This window comes from Lissotriton helveticus, chromosome 11 (assembly GCF_964261635.1).
Source record: "Lissotriton helveticus chromosome 11, aLisHel1.1, whole genome shotgun sequence".
Taxonomy (NCBI): Eukaryota; Metazoa; Chordata; class Amphibia; order Caudata; family Salamandridae; genus Lissotriton; species Lissotriton helveticus.
Window position 1 is genome coordinate 671,439,348 of NC_136072.1, and position 19,028 is coordinate 671,458,375.

The 19,028-nt window shown below is 49.1% G+C and overlaps 1 protein-coding gene across 1 annotated transcript in view; it reads right to left on the reverse strand.

The window, feature by feature from the left end:
• The window catches only part of LOC144791758 (zinc metalloproteinase-disintegrin-like VLAIP-B), a 4,238,988-nt gene that overhangs the window by 3,982,080 nt on the left and 237,880 nt on the right, over nucleotides 1–19,028 (reverse strand). The window contains exon 6 of the mRNA XM_078666527.1: nucleotides 16,148–16,328. Within this exon, the coding sequence (XP_078522653.1) occupies nucleotides 16,148–16,328 (181 nt within the window). The remainder of the gene's footprint in view (nucleotides 1–16,147; nucleotides 16,329–19,028) is intronic.

Sequence of the window (19,028 nt, forward strand, 5' to 3'; positions counted from 1 at the left end):
CCCGCAAGTCCTCTCCCAATCTCTCTCTCTCTCTCTAAATCTCTCAATCTTTCTCAATCTCTCTCTCTAAATCTCTCTCTAAATCTCTTGCTCTCTCTCTCTAAATTGCTCTCTAAATCTCTCTCTCTCTAAATCTCTAAATCTCTTGCTCTCTCTCTAAATATCTCACTCTCTAAATGTCTCACTCTCTAAATCTCTCTCTCTCTAAATCTCTCTCTCTCTAAATCTCTCTCCAGACTCTCCTTGGGCTACAGAAGTTTATGTTCAGTTTTGGCATAGAATGAATAGCCACATGTGTAATGAGTGTACAGTGGGGGTTTAGCTTCCCTTGGCATAGCCATTAGATCTCGCCTTTGGGACCTTATAAGTGTTTAGTTATCCAGCACAATATCCTTGGTGCAACAACATCAACTGTTGCATGGCTAAACACTTATAAGGTCCCAAAGACGAGACCTATTGGCTATGCCAATGCTTGTTTTCGCTTAGTTACAGCATTAATATGTGGGGAAAATGCATAAGGACAATTTTCTCCCTGCGTCTAGGCCTCCTCAAAATCATTGCATATACGGACTCTGCTTCTGTCTGAGTTTTTTTATTCTTGATTAAAATGTTTACTGAGACTTGGAATTAGCCTGATTTGTAATTGAAAGTAAAAGTTTGCAGGTCAAGCACTTTGGTGATAGAGATGAATTTGGAAAGAAAGATTTCAACTTGAAACACTCCCCTCACTGTTTATTGCGCCATTTACTGCTACCAGGCTCACTGTCATCAGTACTTAGTCCAGTTGATGATGATACACATAACTATTACAAATGGGTGATGGATGTGTAATGAGTGCAAAGTGATATCTGATACCCTAGGGCAAGTTTGCATTGAATGATATGATGATCCTTTCCTGCCTGCAAGATTGCTTATGGTATCTGGTTTGCCAAATAGCTATGGGTTATATATAAGCTGAGTTGCTTATTTTCTGCTGTGACATGATAAAAAACACCTTACTGAGGATTGCAGTCAGCCTATTTTATTGATGTTGTCATTGCACCATTGTGAGACTCATATTGTAAGTTTCCTGGACTCTGCTGACCAGGACAAAAGATATATATATTTGCAGTTTATGTCCCAAACGTACAGGTAGCATACAAGCCTGGACTACCCCCGTACAAGTTATCACCAGATCCACTGGGGGGGGGTGTTTGCTGGGGGTTATATTGCTTATGGTTTGGAATAATGGCTACACCTCAAATGTCAGCCTATTACAACATGGAGGTCTACTGTATGTCCATGGACTGAATGTCTATGTGGTGTGTGAGCCAGAGTCTCAGGTGCCACTTCTCAGCCACTTCTTACACTAATCATTGTCATAGACATCCTTCCTACTGTCTTCTGTGCTCCTCATCTATAAACTGTTATAATTCTGACAGCTCTCTTCTACCTCTGACAGATCATCCCAGTCTCTGACAGAACATCCCAGATCTATCCTCAATTCTAAGCACTTTCAGATCACGTCAAGCTCTAGTACTTTCCTCTCTTTCTACAGCTGCGCAGAGGTGAGCACCGCTATAGTAAGGAGATGAAAGAATGTGAGCACTGGCCGGACAGAATTCATCCTTGGAACTGAATAGCAAAACAGTGAAACCACTGAGACGTTTCCACATCACATTGTTGTGTGCAGAATCGAGCCTGTGCTTTTAATTTTCACATTTTTTGTTTTTGACACACCAAAACGTTTGGCAGGTGCTTTCCAGTGAGAAAATAGCACTTGAATTGAAATTCTGAAGCGTGTACACCTTCAGCTATCTCACTGTAGGAGGGACATTCCCAGTCCCAATTTTGAGAAGTTGAAATGACTATTTATAATACATATCTTTTTTTATGGTTGGCCCTATGTTAGTACTTTTCATAAAAAACACACATCATTGGAGTCTTCAAAACCCCTTCTTCTTCCGAGCCTATGTCACACAAAAAAATCCCCCTTTTTAAACTCTGGCTGTTAGGATTTATAATGTTTAGAGCTGGGTTTCCAGCTATAAAAATGTTTTTTTTTTTTGCAAAAGTGATAAATTAAAATACACTTTCTGAAGGTTAGAAGGATATATTCAAACTCTCCTAGACTTCTACTGACAGTATGGGAACCTGCAACATCACACACACTTTAAGACTTCTATTGATATTATGAGGACCAGGAAGACACACCCCTGATCTGATTGGTTGCTTTCTGTCCTTAGCAACTGCACTGTCTGTGTGTGTAGAGAGAGAATATTTGTGTGTGTATAGGAGGGCATTCATCACACACTGTCTGAAAAATAGGAATTATGAAGCCCTCTCCAAAATTTCACTCAGACAGCTGAGAGAGATCCCCTCAGTATGTAAGAACTGTAAACGTTATGAGGACCGGCTTTCCGGTCCTCATAGCGTTGGTGTGCAAACATGTTCTGGTCCTCATAAATACACACACACACACACACACACACACACACACACACACACACACACACACACACACACACACACACACACACACACACACACACACACACACACACACACACACACACACACACACACACACACACACACACACACACACACACACACACACACACACACACACACACACACACACACACACACACACACACACACACACACACACACACACACACACACACACACACACACACACACACACACACACACACACACACACACACACACACACACACACACACACACACACACACACACACACACACACACACACACACACACACACACACACACACACACACACACACACACACACACACACACACACACACACACACACACACACACACACACACACACACACACACACACACACACACACACACACACACACACACACACACACACACACACACACACACACACACACACACACACACACACACACACACACACACACACACACACACACACACACACACACACACACACACACACACACACACACACACACACACACACACACACACACACACACACACACACACACACACACACACACACACACACACACACACACACACACACACACACACACACACACACACACACACACACACACACACACACACACACACACACACACACACACACACACACACACACACACACACACACACACACACACACACACACACACACACACACACACACACACACACACACACACACACACACACACACACACACACACACACACACACACACACACACACACACACACACACACACACACACACACACACACACACACACACACACACACACACACACACACACACACACACACACACACACACACACACACACACACACACACACACACACACACACACACACACACACACACACACACACACACACACACACACACACACACACACACACACACACACACACACACACACACACACACACACACACACACACACACACACACACACACACACACACACACACACACACACACACACACACACACACACACACACACACACACACACACACACACACACACACACACACACACACACACACACACACACACACACACACACACACACACACACACACACACACACACACACACACACACACACACACACACACACACACACACACACACACACACACACACACACACACACACACACACACACACACACACACACACACACACACACACACACACACACACACACACACACACACACACACACACACACACACACACACACACACACACACACACACACACACACACACACACACACACACACACACACACACACACACACACACACACACACACACACACACACACCTTGTTGACACTGGACGCCTGCAGGGGTTTGCCTTTTACTGATACCAAGAGCTGGAATGGTCTGCCAAAGGAACTGCGTCTGGAGCTCTCTGAGCCCAGATTCAGGAAGAAACTTAAAACATATCTGTACACCCGGTAGGCTGGATCCGCTGCCGGTTAGGATGACTCTGCCACCACCACTCACCATAGCGCGGGGACACGCCGGTGCGCGTAACCAGGTGCTTTATAAATTTCCCTTATTATTATTATTATTATCTCTTACAAAGAGATTGCAATAGTCTCCGGTCTCGTAGGTTTCCCCTCCAGTTCTTTTCCTCTAACTCGGCCAAGACAGTGGGAGTTGCTATATTGGAGGCCCAGAAGTTTCGGGGTAAAGTTTTGCACAAATCAGCAGAGATTAAAGGAAGGTTACTGTCTTACAGGTTTTCTTTGGGTGATACTACGCTTACTGTGGGCTCCATCTACGCCCCCAATGAAGGCCAGGAGAAGTTCTTTCACAGGGCTCTTACTGAGGCTACAACCACACCGGACAGTCACATTGTACTGGGGGTGATCTAAATTTAGTCTTTAATAATATTTTGGATAGGTCGTGTCAACGCACTTCCCAAGCTGGAACCCCGTCTACAGAGGGACAGTCTCATCTAGTTGAGCTAGGCTTCAGGGATCTCTGGAGAAGCTTCCACCCTCAGGAAAGGGAATATTCTTATGTTTCTAGTGCACACAAAACATATACTCGCCTAGATTATTTGCTTGCATCCACGTCTACACACGCGCTGGCTACCAAGGAGGAGATAGGGGTTGCCTCTCTTTCTGATCATGCCCCAGTGACGGTTGTCCTTTCCCTCCCCCGGCTCATTGCGCGCAGCGAACTTGGCGCCTCAGAGAGACGTTATTACGCCGCAAAGAGGTGGTTACACGGGTACAGCGCACTATATCAGACTATCTTTCACACAATAGCAACACGGACACTACACTTGCGACACAGTGGGCTGCCCTGAAGGCCGTCATAAGAGGAGTAGGTAACTGGAACAATTGCACCAGAGGACCGGGGACCCTAGGATATGGAGGCATTTAAAAGCGATTAGGCAACAATTAGCAGCTCTTGATCAGGACCGGACAGAGTTTGCGGCTTTGCGGTTGCGTCATTCCTATTACACTGGCGTGAGCGCTTACTTGCGCACAAGCGGCGCGAAGTGAGGCAACAGCAGATAGTGCAGGAAATCCTTCGGTGGATGGTAGGCGAGTCACGGACGACCATGAGATTGCTGGTGCCTTTGAGTGACTTTTATCGTGACCTCTATTCCAGTGACCCTACTAATGACCGAGATGCGGATTCCTTTTTGGACTCTACTCCTCTCCCAGTCCTCACAGAGGACCAGGCAGAATACCTGGAGCGAGCCATCCGACCGAAGGAAGCTATCACGGCCATCTCACGCCTTAAAACGGCAAAAACACCAGGGTTGGGCAGCTTTCCTGCGAGCTTTTATAAAACGTTTTGTACTCAGTTTGCCCCTCTGCTCAGGCACCTCTTTAATTCCTTTTCAGAGCCGGGAGCGATCCCAGGTGATCTCTTGGCGGCCTCCATTGCAGTTATACTTAAGCCAGGGAAGGACTGGTCGTCGTGCGGGGCATACCGTTCCTATTTCTCAACTTAATGTAGATCTCAAGTTGTACACGGGGATTCTGGCTGCCTGACTAGCACCCTATATGGGATGCCTTGTTGATCCGGACCAAGCCAGATTCATCCTAGAGCGTCAGACCTCGGATAATACTAAACGGGCCCTGCACCTTGTTGAGAAGACTACACACACGGAAGGGGAATATATGTTGTTAGCCATCGGCGCCAAGAAGGCGTTCGATAGGGTCCATTGGCCCTATCTAGAAAAGGTGCTGGAGAAGGTTGGATTGAGCCGAAATTCCACACCTTTGCAATGAACTGTTATAAATTCCCGATGGCCACAGTGCTGGTCAACAGTCATACATCCCTCGGTTTGTCATTGAGAGAGGCATGAGGCAGGGGTGCCCATTGTTGCCCTTACTCTTCCCCGTCTACATGGAACCACTGGCACAGAAATTAAGGCTTAATCCGCGAGTAACGGGGATCAAATTCGGGGGTTATGTCCATACGATCAGCTTATATGCGGATGACGTCTTGATCTCGCTAGCTCAACCGAAGTATTCTTTACCGGCGTGTTTTGCGGGCCTGGAACTATTCGGTCAGGTTGCAGAGTTCAAGGTTAATATGAGCAAGTCGGTGGCCCTCGACATGTCCTTAGAGACATCCACTCGGGCTCTGTTGCAAGGCTCATTCCCCATCCAGTGGGCAACGGAAGCAGTTCCTTACTTAGGGATTCAATTGGCCCCCTCCTTTCTAGATAAAGTTAATATCAATTACGCTCAGTTGCGACAAAAGATTCAGAGAACTGGGGCGATGGAAACACTACCCGTTGTCTTGGTTGGGCAAAGTCGCAGCAGTCAAGATGACTGTTCTCCTTCAGATCTTATACCTATTTTGCACTATTCCCCTCCGGCCGCCCTTGGAATGGATAAAACAGACACAATCCAACTTGGCTCAATTCATATGGAACGGGAGGAAACCGCGTCTGAAGCTACGGCTGGCGATGCTACCTCCTGAAAACGGAGGAATTGGACTGCCAGTTTTGATGGCATATTTTCAGGCTGCTCAATTACGCTTTTTAGTGGAATGGAGTAGATGGGAGTCTGATAAGAACTGGCTATTTCAGGTCCAGACAGTGGCTGTTAGACCCCTGCAAGAGATCCCCTTTCTCTGTAAACAGCATAGACCCCCTAATCTACACGCCTCATAAATTACGAGGGTTCCTTTGGAAGTCTGGGACCAGACTAATATTAGCCATGAACTCACCATTTTCCCGTCTCCTCTCACTCCCATCTGGATAACCCTGATTTCACCCCGGGGACGGACTCGGGTGCCTACGCGAAATGGAGGCCTGCGGGGTGCCGATGCCTTTTTCACTTGTACACGGCGGAGGGCATCATTCCCTTCTTTCAGTTTCGGCAAGAATTTGGAGTGCCAGAATCGGAGAGACTTAGGTACTTGCAAGCACAACATTGGGCGCTTAATGAGCAGGTACGCCCTGTAGCGGATAGACGTCTCACATTCTATGAACATTGGTTAATCACGCGCAAGATCTGAAAAACTAATATCAGATCTCTATAAGTTGCTACAGGGCAAATATATACATCAAATTCACTACGCCTCCTGGTCCAAGATTTTAATATTTTTATGAAAAACCTATAATTGCAAGTCAATTTTAAAAAATCGTTTTAATGAGCAGGGGGGTATACATGATATACGCCCTATCGTAATAGACGGCCATAAGATGACGGCAGTAAAATCTTTTGTATATTTGGGTTTGGCGTTTGCTGCGAACGGCTCCTGGAGTGAGCACTTAGCTCACGCCAGGAGCAAGTTCTCAAAGGCCAACAATTTGATGCTAAGCATTCCTTGCCCCAAGACCATGGGAGCAGTATTAGCCATACAAAAGATTTACAAACTCCAGTGTATCCCGGTAGCCACATATGGCGCTGAGACATGGTCAACTGCTCTGGTATAAAGCAGGAGGAGAAAAGGTTTTGCAGGAAATTATTAAATGTCCCAATCTCAACCTCCCACTACATATCCCACAAAGAGCTCAATATTAATTTTATTACTGATTTTATTAGAGCTCGCCCGGCACTTATGTGGATTGCAGTATGGAAGAATGAAGCAGCCTCCTTGACCCATGCAATTATCAAGGACTGTTTAGGATGTGCTAAATGGCTTGAAATCCCATGGCTGAGTGGAGTGTTGAGCAGTTTGCACAGCATTAACATGGAAAGCATTTTCTGGGACCCCACACTCGCTACTTTGGTCGCAAAAAAAGAAATGCAGAACGCTCTGTTCTCCCTATATAGGACCGAGCACGAGGTAGCAGAGGCCAGAAAAATTAGTGTGTGCAACTACACGGACATCGAACGGTATAGTCATCCACTCCATATGTATTTGTCCTTACCAATGAGCCGATGGGAGACGAGCCTATTGTTCCGTTTGAGAGCTGGCACAATTCGCTTCGCACTTTCCTTCCCACTGGGTCACAGTCCTGATCCAAACTCAAACCTGTGCCCTTGTGATGGGAGGAGTGAGCAAACTATCAAGCACTTCATATTTTTCTGTAAATACTATACCAAATATTTTAAACAGTTTTTATGTTCCTATTTTAACAAGAGAAGACCGATCAATTTAGAGGCAGCATTTTGCTCTATGTTAGCTTTAGATGATGTGGACCGTATCTTTCGCACTTGCACTTTCTTAAAATCTGCAGTAAGGGCTCGTAGATCAATGATTGATGCCTGACATTATTATAAATAATTATGTATTGTGACTTAATTGCTCCCTTACCTTAATAATCTATTTGCACTGTGATGATGTATAGCTTTGCACAAAGTCGCTTTTGGATCTGTATAATGAATTTTGTAAAATGTTTTTAATAGTCATTTTTTTAAATAATATGTACTTGTTTTTGTGGTTTTATGGGTACTGTTGTATACGTATAAAGATGAACTGACTGACTGACTGACATGTCTATAGTGCTGGCAGGGGGCGCTGGGAGAGGGAGCTAGGCAAGACACTTACCCACAAAGACTTGGAGGGAATATATTACAGGGCACGGCACTCTGCATACCACATGGGGCTCACAGACACTCTCACTAAAATTGCGACCTACTGGCACTATACCCCGAGCGTCTCCATAAAATGGATCACACTAGAGATGCAAGGTGCTGGCGAGGCTGCGGGCAGGTGGGCACACTGGTGCATTTGCTTTGGGACTGCGCGCAGATCCAAGGGTATTCGAAGCAGATATTAGATGAAGTGGATGCACACTGACACAGAGATCCCATATTTCCCATCATACATCTTGTTGGGGCTACCGAACCCCATAACGTACCCACTGCGCTCCCGTAGGGGTCGCTTGATAGCAATTGCGCTGTGCTCAGCAATGCAGAACATACTCGCACACTGGCGAACAGCACACATTCCCACATTTCATGGGTGGCTCCAGCGCCTTTGGCTAGTGCTTGGTATGGAAAAGCTCTCGCTGACGATGGCTGGGAAGGGGAACCAAATACTCGGAGCTATGGCAACCCTTCTTGTCCTTACTGGCCTCAGAATTCCATGAGGTCACTTGCCCTAGATATCTCCGATTATTGCTCCTTTGGGACAAAGAGTAGCTGAAGCTCAGATAGGGACAGTGTGGGTTTGGTTGGGAATAGGCGGTGGACATTGAGCATGGGTGGTGGGTGGGCAGGGATAGGGCGGTGGTAGGGGGGTTTGGGCATGTTCTTTTTCGTGTTTCTTCTAAATGTAGGATTGAGCATACTAGCCCTTTGTTAGTTTAACCTTCCACCAGAACTGATGGGCTCATTGGCCTTCTGATCCTTCGCTTTGGCTGCAGCTATGAATGTGTTAGATGTATTAGCAATGTGTGATTATCTGTGTGACAATCATTCAATAAAAATTATTTAATACTAAAAATCAGTTTAAGCGGAAAACCGGGAGCCCTAATTATATCCCAATGCATCATGCGTTTTCAAGACCAATTTCTTTTTTTTTTTTTTACTTTATTTATCATTTTCCAAAAGAGAAAACAAGGTGTCAGGAGACTGTAGAAAATAATATTAAACATAAGTCAACAAAGGAAAAAAGAAAAAGATATACATCAGGTTAAGTAAGCAAGTCAATAAGTATCACAAAGGGAGTTATTAAATACAGTAAACTGATTATTAGTGAGAGTGCCAATTCTCAAAAGGTGCCCAATTCTTAGAAGCATATAAACGCCTTCTCCTCCCTCTCAACAACTGAACCGATGACTCTAATTTATACCATGCAAGCATCCTGGCTTTCCAATGACAGAAGGTGGGAGGCTCTGGACTCAACCATTGTGATGTTATGCATAATCTAATCATAGCCACTGGAAAATAAGTGCGAAGGGGTGGGCCCATTGGTAAGCGATGCCTAGGCTTCGCAGCTTCTCAGTCACCGGCCGGAATGCGCGGCGCCGCTTAAGGGTGTTGGGAGCCAGGTCCTGAAAAATTTGAATCTTGTGGCCGTTGTATCTCAGATCCGAGTTGTCACGGGCATTCTTCCAGATCGCCTCCTTTTCAGTGAAAAAGTGGACCCTGGTCAGGATATCCGGCAGGAGTCCCGTCCTCCCCGCCGGGGCAGCCACCCGATGTGCTCGGTCCAACGTTGGGGGTGAAGCGTTCTCATCTCCCCAAACCTCGTGCAGAAGCTGCGCCACATAGCCCATGATGTCCTCCCCTTCTTCTCCCAACGGAATGCCCCGAATGCGGAGATTGTTGCGCCGACTTCTATCCTCCAAGTCCTCCTGCTTCACCTGGAGCTCAATGTTCTGCTCCTCGAGGGCCACCAGGCGCTGCCACAATTGTTCCTGGTCTTCCGTTCGCGTATCCATTCTCCGTTCCAGTCCATCAACCCGGTCTCCAAGGTCCGTCACCTCCTTCCGAAGCTCTTTCACACAGCTGTGAACCTCGGATCGCAAGGAACCTATCTCCACTTTCAACTCAACCATGAAGGAGGACATGAACGCTTGAGTGACCGGCGGAGAGCTTTCCGCACCCCTGGATGGGCCTTCATCCGCCGCAGGTGCCCCCGCTTTGCCCCACATGGTCACAACCGTATTGTCCTTGGGGGTTGCTGCCGAGTCGGTCTTGCCGCCTTTGTTGGAGCGTGTCATCTCTGAAGGTCCGTCAGAGCCGGCAATGCAGGCAACTCTCCCGCTGACTAGGGGAGGAGGTCGGCTCGTCGCAGGCTAGACGAGGGATATAACAAGGCCCCCCACCTCACACTAAAGATTCTGGCCTCACACCAGTGCAGGACCCACCACCCACAAAACAAAGGTCCGGGTCTCCAGGAGGGCCCTCCACAGCAGGTTATCGTGTTCCAGAGGGTGAGCAGCCAGCCGCTCCACCGCTCAACGCTGTACCACACCCGGCCGCCCCACACCGCACCAGGCCAGAAAAAGCACTTCAAGAAGGCAGTCTAGGGTCCGTTCCGCTTAGGCCCAGGGCTCCGCAGCTGATGGCTCCCCGAGGGGTGAGGGCGCAACTCAGTCACCCCCGGGATCGGGGCACTCCACAACCAGGGGCCTAATATAAAGCGGGAAATAGATCACCCCCGCAGTTCCTCAGAGGGCCCCGCGTAGGACAGCAGGCCTCCCAAGGCCTATCTCACAGGAGCCCAAAGACGACGGACTGCTCTGGTCTCCTCTGCCACACCCCCGGGACGACACCCCTCACCTGTGGGCTTCAGGACCCCTCACCTCGCCAGATCGCTTCTCAGGGGCTTCACTCCTCCATTGCAGCCGGCTGAGCCAGAACGGCGTCTGGGGGACGACGGGCCAGTACCAACACACAGTTCGACCAGGGCCGGCGCTGTCCAGGGCCCCAGTCCACCCCGTCCGTCGAGAGCCTCTGCCTCAGCTCACAGAGGCGGCACCATGCACCTGTCCCGCAGCGCTCCAAGGGCCTCAGAGACCCATAGCGCGCGCAGGCCTCTTCCACAGCGCACAAGATGGCGGGTCACGGTGTTTAGAGGGCCCCGCGTAGGACAGCAGGTCTCCCAAGGCCTATCTCACAGGAGTCCAAAGATGACGGACTGCTCCGGTCTCCTCTGCCACACCCCCGGGACGATACCGCTCACCTGTGGGCTTCATGACCTCTCACCTCGCCAGATCGCTTCTCGGGGGGCTCCACTCCTCCACTGTAGCCGGCCGAGCCAGAACGGTGCCAGGTGGGAGGGGGGAGGGGACGGGCCGGCACCAACACACAGTTCGACCAGGGCCGGCGCTGTCCAGGGCCCAAGTCCTCGCCGTCCGTCGAGAGCCTCTGCCGGCGCTCACAGAGGCAGCACCATGCACCTGTCCCGCAGCGCTCCGAGGGCCCCAGAGGCCCACAGTGCGCGCAGGCCTCTTCCACAGTGCTCAAGATGGCGGGTCACGGTGTTCGGTGGAGTATCTGCTGCCACACCGCTGCTCCCGCTGTACAGAGGAGCCGCCGGCAGGACTCCCGTGGTCCGCACCCCAGGACTGTAATTACGGGAGTTCCCACAGCACTCAGGGCCCGGCACCCGGACTGCAACCCCGGACTGTCAGGCACCACAAAATGGCGGGTCCTCCTCGTCCGATCCGCAGCGGGGACCTAGCACCTCCGCTCGTCCGCTGCTCGCCGGGACAGGGAGAGGGTCAGCCGCAACTGGTCAGCAGAGCGTCACTCCGGGGGCCCTACGGGAGAGCATCAGCAGCGCTCTCAGGCTCGCGCTCACCTCCCGGTCGACCAGGGTGATGTCAGTGGCGGGCCGGAGCTCCAAGATGGCGGGCACCACTCCGGAGCTCTTTTTCTCCGCTCTCCCTTCAGTTCTCTCGACCGGACCCCGCTCCGAGGCCAGCAGCCCCCACCAAAAGGCTCCAGGGGTGTGTTGAAAGCCCCCCAAGTCCGCTTTAATCGCTTATCGAAGCTGGGAACGGCGGGAGCTCCGACAGTGCGCGTCTGCTCACATCGCCATGCAAGCCACGCCCCCCAAATGGATATTTTAAATGCTTTCCAGCAACACTACACCGTGATTTACCGTGCCCCGGTATATTTCCGGGAGGAAGCGATCAGCCACTTCCTGGATCCGCTACTGATCCCACACATCACGGACACGGACAAGGCCGCGCTAGATGTCAAAATATCAGAGGCGGAATCTCCTGCGCGATACGCGCACTGGCACGAAACAAGGCACCGGGACTCGACGGTCTCCCCCTCGAGTACTACAGTACAGTACCTTTTCTACCCTTTTGGTCCCTCGGCTGACAGCAACATTTGCGGATGCATTTGAGAGGAGAGAACTTCCGGGCTCTCTTCGTGAGTCAGTCATAGTGACGTTTCTTAAACCGCACCGAGACCCGCAATGACTGTCCTCTTACCGCCCCATCACACTCCTGTCCGCTGACTGCAAGTCCTTGGGACGAATTCTCGCAGCACGGTACGAACAAATATTGCGCCCCTTGGTCCATCCGGACCAATGTGGGTTCGTCCGCGGCAGAAACACGTCCCAGAACATAACTGTTCCATGTCCAAGATCAGGTAGGGGACATCTTCCCCTATGCGGCCTGCATAATCCTTGACCTTGAAAAGGCCTTTGATACCTTAACATGGCCTTACCTCTTTGCTGTCCTGCAACGGGTGGGAATAGGTCCTACTCTTCTACGATACACGCGGCTGCTATACACTAACCTTACATCTCGTGTCAGACTCGGTCGGTACATCTCGTCTCCGCTCCGGGTCGAGAGGGGTACCAGACAGGGCTCCCCCTGTCTTCCCTGATCTTCGCCCTGGCGGTGGAACCCCTGGCGATACGTTTGCGCTGGGAGGGAACCGCCTGGGGTATACCCATAGCGGACACTGTCCTTCTGTACATCCGGGATATCACTACGGACCTGACGCCAATATGGACAGCCTTGACTGAGTTTGCGGAGGTGTCTGGCCTCCAGGTGAACTGGAATAAGTCTACAATGTATCCACTACACCAGTCCCTTTAGCCACGGGAGATACGAGTGGGTGCGCAGAGTCTACCTTCGAATGCGGGCGCCCCCCGCTATCTCGGTGTCCGCCTGTACCACTCCCCTGATGACATCTATGAGGGCAATCACCGTAGGGTGTTGGCCAGCATTAGGTCATCGGTAGGCTTTTGGAGAAGCCTCCCGCTAGTCCCGATCGGTCGCGTGGCTATAGCCAAGATGATCATTGTTTCCCGACTATTATAGTACTTCACGAATCTGCCAGTTATTCCACCCAGGGCTTTCTTTCGTGAACTGGACGTGCTCCTTCGTGCACTCGTATGGGGGGCTGGCCGCCACCGTATAGCTCTCGCCAAACTGCTTCTGACCACCACGCAGGGGTGTCTGGGTGCCCCTGCCTTCGAGTCGTATTTCCTGGCGGTGCAGCTCCAGTGGCTGTCGTACTGGACGGCAGGTAAGCACACCGGTGAAACATACACAGCGCAGGGCCCAGTCCCTTCTCCCGAACTTCGCCGTCTGTTGCTTGCAGGCACCAAACCTCGTCGGACATATCCATTGCAGGTGTCGGTGGCTCGCCGGTGTATGCAAAGGATCCACCGCATTGCGGCCTAGACCCCGTGCTACTCCCCGCGACTGCCGCTGGCCGAAGCGGGAAACCTATTTCACACACGCCATGCTCCGCGCATGGACAGAATCCGAGATAACTGAGGCGGAGGGGTTGTTCGCGGAAGGACAACTTCGCCCCTTCGAGCAGCTTATGGAGGACTACGACCTCCCCCCCGGGACAGGTTTTAACGCGCCGACAACTCAGACAGCTTTCGCCCACACTCTGATCTTACTGTCGGCGAGCCGGCAACACACCCGATCGACCACACCATTCTCTACATCGGCCAGCACCTGGTCACTTGGATGTATAAGTCCATACGAGAACTTGCACACAGGCGACTACACAATCTGCGAGCCACCTGGGAGGACGAGTTTGGGCGGCAGTTACATGACAGGGAATGGGCTAGAGCACTGGAATTCCCCAAGAAGGTGTCCAGAAACGCACGTTTTAAAAACATACAGTTCTACATCTTACACAGGGCGTATCAGACACCAGCGTGCCTCCAGGAGTTCTGCCTAAATGCACAGTTCCTCTGCCCTAGGTGTCATTCATCAGACGCGCACTTCCACCACATGTTCTGGAGCTGCCCCGTTTTACAACAATGTTGGTCTACCATTCTCGACTCTGTCCGCACACTCACAGGACTCACTGAGCTACACACATGGGAAGCGGTAGCTCTCGGAATATTTCGCAGGGCGAAAACACACAAAGTGGAGTAGTGTGGCTCACTGGTTAGAGGCGGCAGGCCTGAGAGCAGAAGTCAGCCTGGGACCAGGGTTCAATTCCCGACGCGGCAGGGTCGCGGACCTTGGTCAGCGGACTCGATAATTCTCGCTTCGGTGCTTACTCTAATCAGGGGTTCCACTCGGCAACTCTGGGCATTAGCTTGCCTAATCTCTACAACGGCCCCCACCAATTCCGGGGATGCCTGGCTCCACCTTGGGGACTCCCAGTAAGGGACCATCCCACAGGGAAAGCCAGGATGGGTTCCCCAGAGTTATACAGCGCCGGGACGCCCCGTTGCTGGGGCAGCTGTGCGCTTTACAAGTATACTACATTTACCTGTACTTTGTGTGTTATTTACCACCAACTACAAGTTGGTGGTAAATATCGTAAACCTTTAAAAAAGCAATTTTGTGCTTTTTTTAAATGTGCCTTGTGGCAGACGTATGTGTGCCACATGTGCACACATGCCCGAGTCAGGGTGCAACACGGTGTCAATGTGAAACCCTGCCACCATTGAATATGTTCCCCCAATTACCGATTCGGTATTAACCGAATCGGTAATAGTGAATGGCTTCCCATTCATTCCTATGGGCCTCCAGGCCCATAGGAATGAATGGGAATTACCGAATCGGTAAATACCTAAACGGTAATACCGAAAATTACCGATTCGGTAACATTTACCAAATTTTTACCTACATACTATTTACCGATTTTCAAATACCGAATCGGTAAAATTTGGTATTTAGGAATCGGTAAATAGTGATTACCTACGTATGGCCCTTAATCTTAAAGGGTTCGACTGACCTCTTCAGATAAAACGGTAAGAAAGTGAAGGGTAATAATCCCTTTGAAAGGCTCCTATTGACGTTTTGTTACAATAGTGGGACTGTGCAGCATTCAAATTACATTTGTGTAATCCGAGAGGGTCACAGCTTATATATAAATACACACATCCAGAAACATCTTCTACAACACAGATGTAAATTCAGTCGTTTTGCTGACTTGGTCTTTGTGATCTAGGCAAAGTTTCAGGGGAGTGATCCTGGGTGAATGCATAGTTAAGTGAACACCCTTTGCTTCACTATTATACAATAGGTCAAAGCTCCATCAGTAGTATTAATTACATATTTCGAAGCTTGGTGAACATGTGACACAAAAAACACACACACAAAATCCACCCATTGTTTTATCATACCTACATGATCCAGTAGTGCAGACACAGAAAAAGAATGACCTTATTTGGACTAATACATACAAAGTAATGTGATTACTTATTGTATCACTATTCTTCACAGAAATGAAAATCAACATAAAATCACGCCAGATTTATTAAGGAGGACTTACTTGTGTTTCAGTCCAGAAACGAAAGGTTTCAGTTGGCTCTCTTAGCCAGGTGTCATTTGTTACTCCACAGATTTTGACGGTTCTTTCAAGGCTCTCATACTTGTACACGGCATGTTCTGCACCTTCGGTAATTTTGAGTGGTTCAATATGGTACCGCTGCCTTTGAGTCATGAAGTATCCTCTGTGAAATACAACTAAGAGCTGTACATCATCACTTACAAATTAAGGGTTTGAAGGCATTCGTGTATCAAAGCTGAACTACAAATTATCATATAAAATGTGAATGGTACATTTCTATTTGTGCAGTCAAAGTGAAAGTTTCTATAATCTGTACCTCAAATGAATTGCAATCACACTTCTGTAGACAACTACCGATTGAAGAAGGATATGTTACTTAATGTACTCTTAGTTTTCCACCATGATAATATTCAATGGCACACAATGACATTCCTGAGCGCCGTGGAGTCAGGTAAGGTTTTTGCGTGTCTGGGGGGTTTGGGGCCGCAAGGAAGCATCAGGGGAGAGGAAAGAGATGTTCCTCTCCCCTGATGTCTCTTTGCAGGGCATTTCAGCCTCACGATCGCGCACAGTGTCGTGATTGTGTGGCAGAAATGCCCACCACTAGCACCAGGGATTTAAATTTAGTTTATAGGAAGCGACCCCTTGGGCAAAGTTCGCTTCCAGGTGGGCTCTGATTATGTTTTGGATTTTCTGCCCCCCCTGGGGGCAAATCGGCCCGTTTTTTCGGCCGTTTTGCCCCCAGGGTGGGCAGAAATTCCCCACTAGCACCAGGGATATGTTTTGGGGCACATTTTTTTATTTGGAAGCGACCCCTTGGGCAAGGGTCGCTTCCTGGTGGCTAATAATTTCGTTTTTGATTTTCTGCCCCCCTGGGGGCAAATCGGCCCGTTTATTTGGCCGTTTTGCCCCCAGGGGGGGCAGAAAATCGCCACTAGCACCAGGGATATTTTTTTTGCAAGGTAGTAGTGACCCCTTGTGCAATGGTCACTTCCAGGGGGCTTAATTTTTTATGCACATTTTCTGCCCCCCCCCCGGGGGCAAATAGGCCAGTTTTTTTGCCCGTTCTGCCCCCAGTGGTAGTGACCCCTTGGGCAAGGGTCACTTCCAGGTGGGGGATCAAATGTAGATTTACATTTTCTGCCCCCCGCGGGCATTTAGGTCTGTTTTTTTCAGCTTTTGTGCCCCCTGGGGGGAGCAGAAATACGCCACTAGACACCAGGGATTTTTTTGTTTGTAATGGCGGCGACCCCTGGGGCAAGGTTTGCTTCCTAGAGGAAACTTGTTTTACGAATGTTTTTCTGCTCCACCCCCACCCCCCTGGGAGCGAATTGGCCCTTTTCTTTTCTGTTTTTTGGCCCACTAGGCCTTAGGGATTGTGTTTTGTAGTGTGTGGAAGTGAGCCCTTGGGGAAGGCTTGCTTCCAAAGGTGGTTATATTTTTGGATGTTTTTTACTGGCTGCCTCCCTTGGTGTCAGTCGGTCTTTTTTTGTCCTTACTGCCCCGGTGTGAGGGGGGTACAGTTAGGACCAAAAGACCGAAGGGGGTAGGCAGAAAAAAACATCCAAAAATTTAACCAGTCTCTTGATGGAAAACCTCACCTAAACCCCATTGGTCTAAGCCCTATTTGATGGCCCATCTGGGCGAATTTACATTTGGGGGGCAAATTTGTGTGTGTTTTTTTTTATTGTTATATTGTTTGTGAAATGTAGTAGTAATTTTTTTTTCTTCTCTATTTCATTCTTGTTCCAGGCTTTTGCTGTTTGGATTGTTGTAGGTTGCGGTTCTGTTACTGCTGGTTTTGCAGTTTGTGTAGTTGCATGTGCTTGGTAAGTGAATGTATTTTGTACTACTTTCCCTAGATGAATGTGTTTTTGTAAAAGGTGTACTTATAGCAGTTTGTGTGGCTCTGTGTTTTTTGTTTGTTAATTTTTTTTAGCATTAGTGCTTGATGTGTACTTTGTTGTCTAATCTGTACTTTTTTATTCTTTCTGGTGGGATATCATTTATTTTTGCTGTGTCTCAGCACAGTAGGTGCTGGTGAGTGTAGCTATATTTGGTAAGAGTTAAATTGTTTTGGATTGTATAGATATTTGTGTGAAAGCCTTACCTTGTTTACTTCTTACTTTGCACAGTGTAGGTTGTTGTTCACTTGTGTGTGCAGTCTTCTAGCTTTGTAAGGATAATGGCTAGTCGCAGGATGACTGCTCAGCAGGTTCTTGATTTGCTTTTTGAGTCTTCCTCTGACCATGGTTCAGAAACTGACTCCAATTCGGACTCAGAGGTAGGTGCAGAAGATTCAGGCAGTGAGTTTTCTCTTCGCATGGAATCATCGGATGATGAATCATCTTCTAGTGCTGATGAAGTGCCTGTGGTAGAGGAGGACATTGATGTGCCGGTAGTGTGCCAAGAGGCATCTGGGCTGCTGCCTAGGGCTGCAAGGTTTCCCTTTTTTTTACGTCGACAAGAGGCATGTGTGCTGCAGGCTGCACCCAAAAGGCTTCACATTGCTGTGGTGCTTCAAGAGGCATCTGGTGCTGTTCGTCTTCCTGTTGGTGTAGTGCAGCAAGAGGCATCTGGGGCTGTTAGGCTTCCCATTGGTGTAGAGCGGCAAGAGGCATCTGAGGCTGCTAGGTTTCCCGTTGGTGTAGTGCAGCAAGAAGCATCTCAGGCTGCTAGGCTTCCCGTTGGTGTAGTGCGGCAAGAGCCCTCTGGGAATGCTAGGTTTTCAGTTGGTTTTGTGCAGCCAGAAGTATCAGTGGCTGTTAGGCTTCCCGTTGGTGTAGTGCAGCAAGAGGCTTCTGGGCTGCAGGCTGGGGTGGCTGCTCCACCCGTTGATAGGGATGGCCTCTGGGTTGCCCCT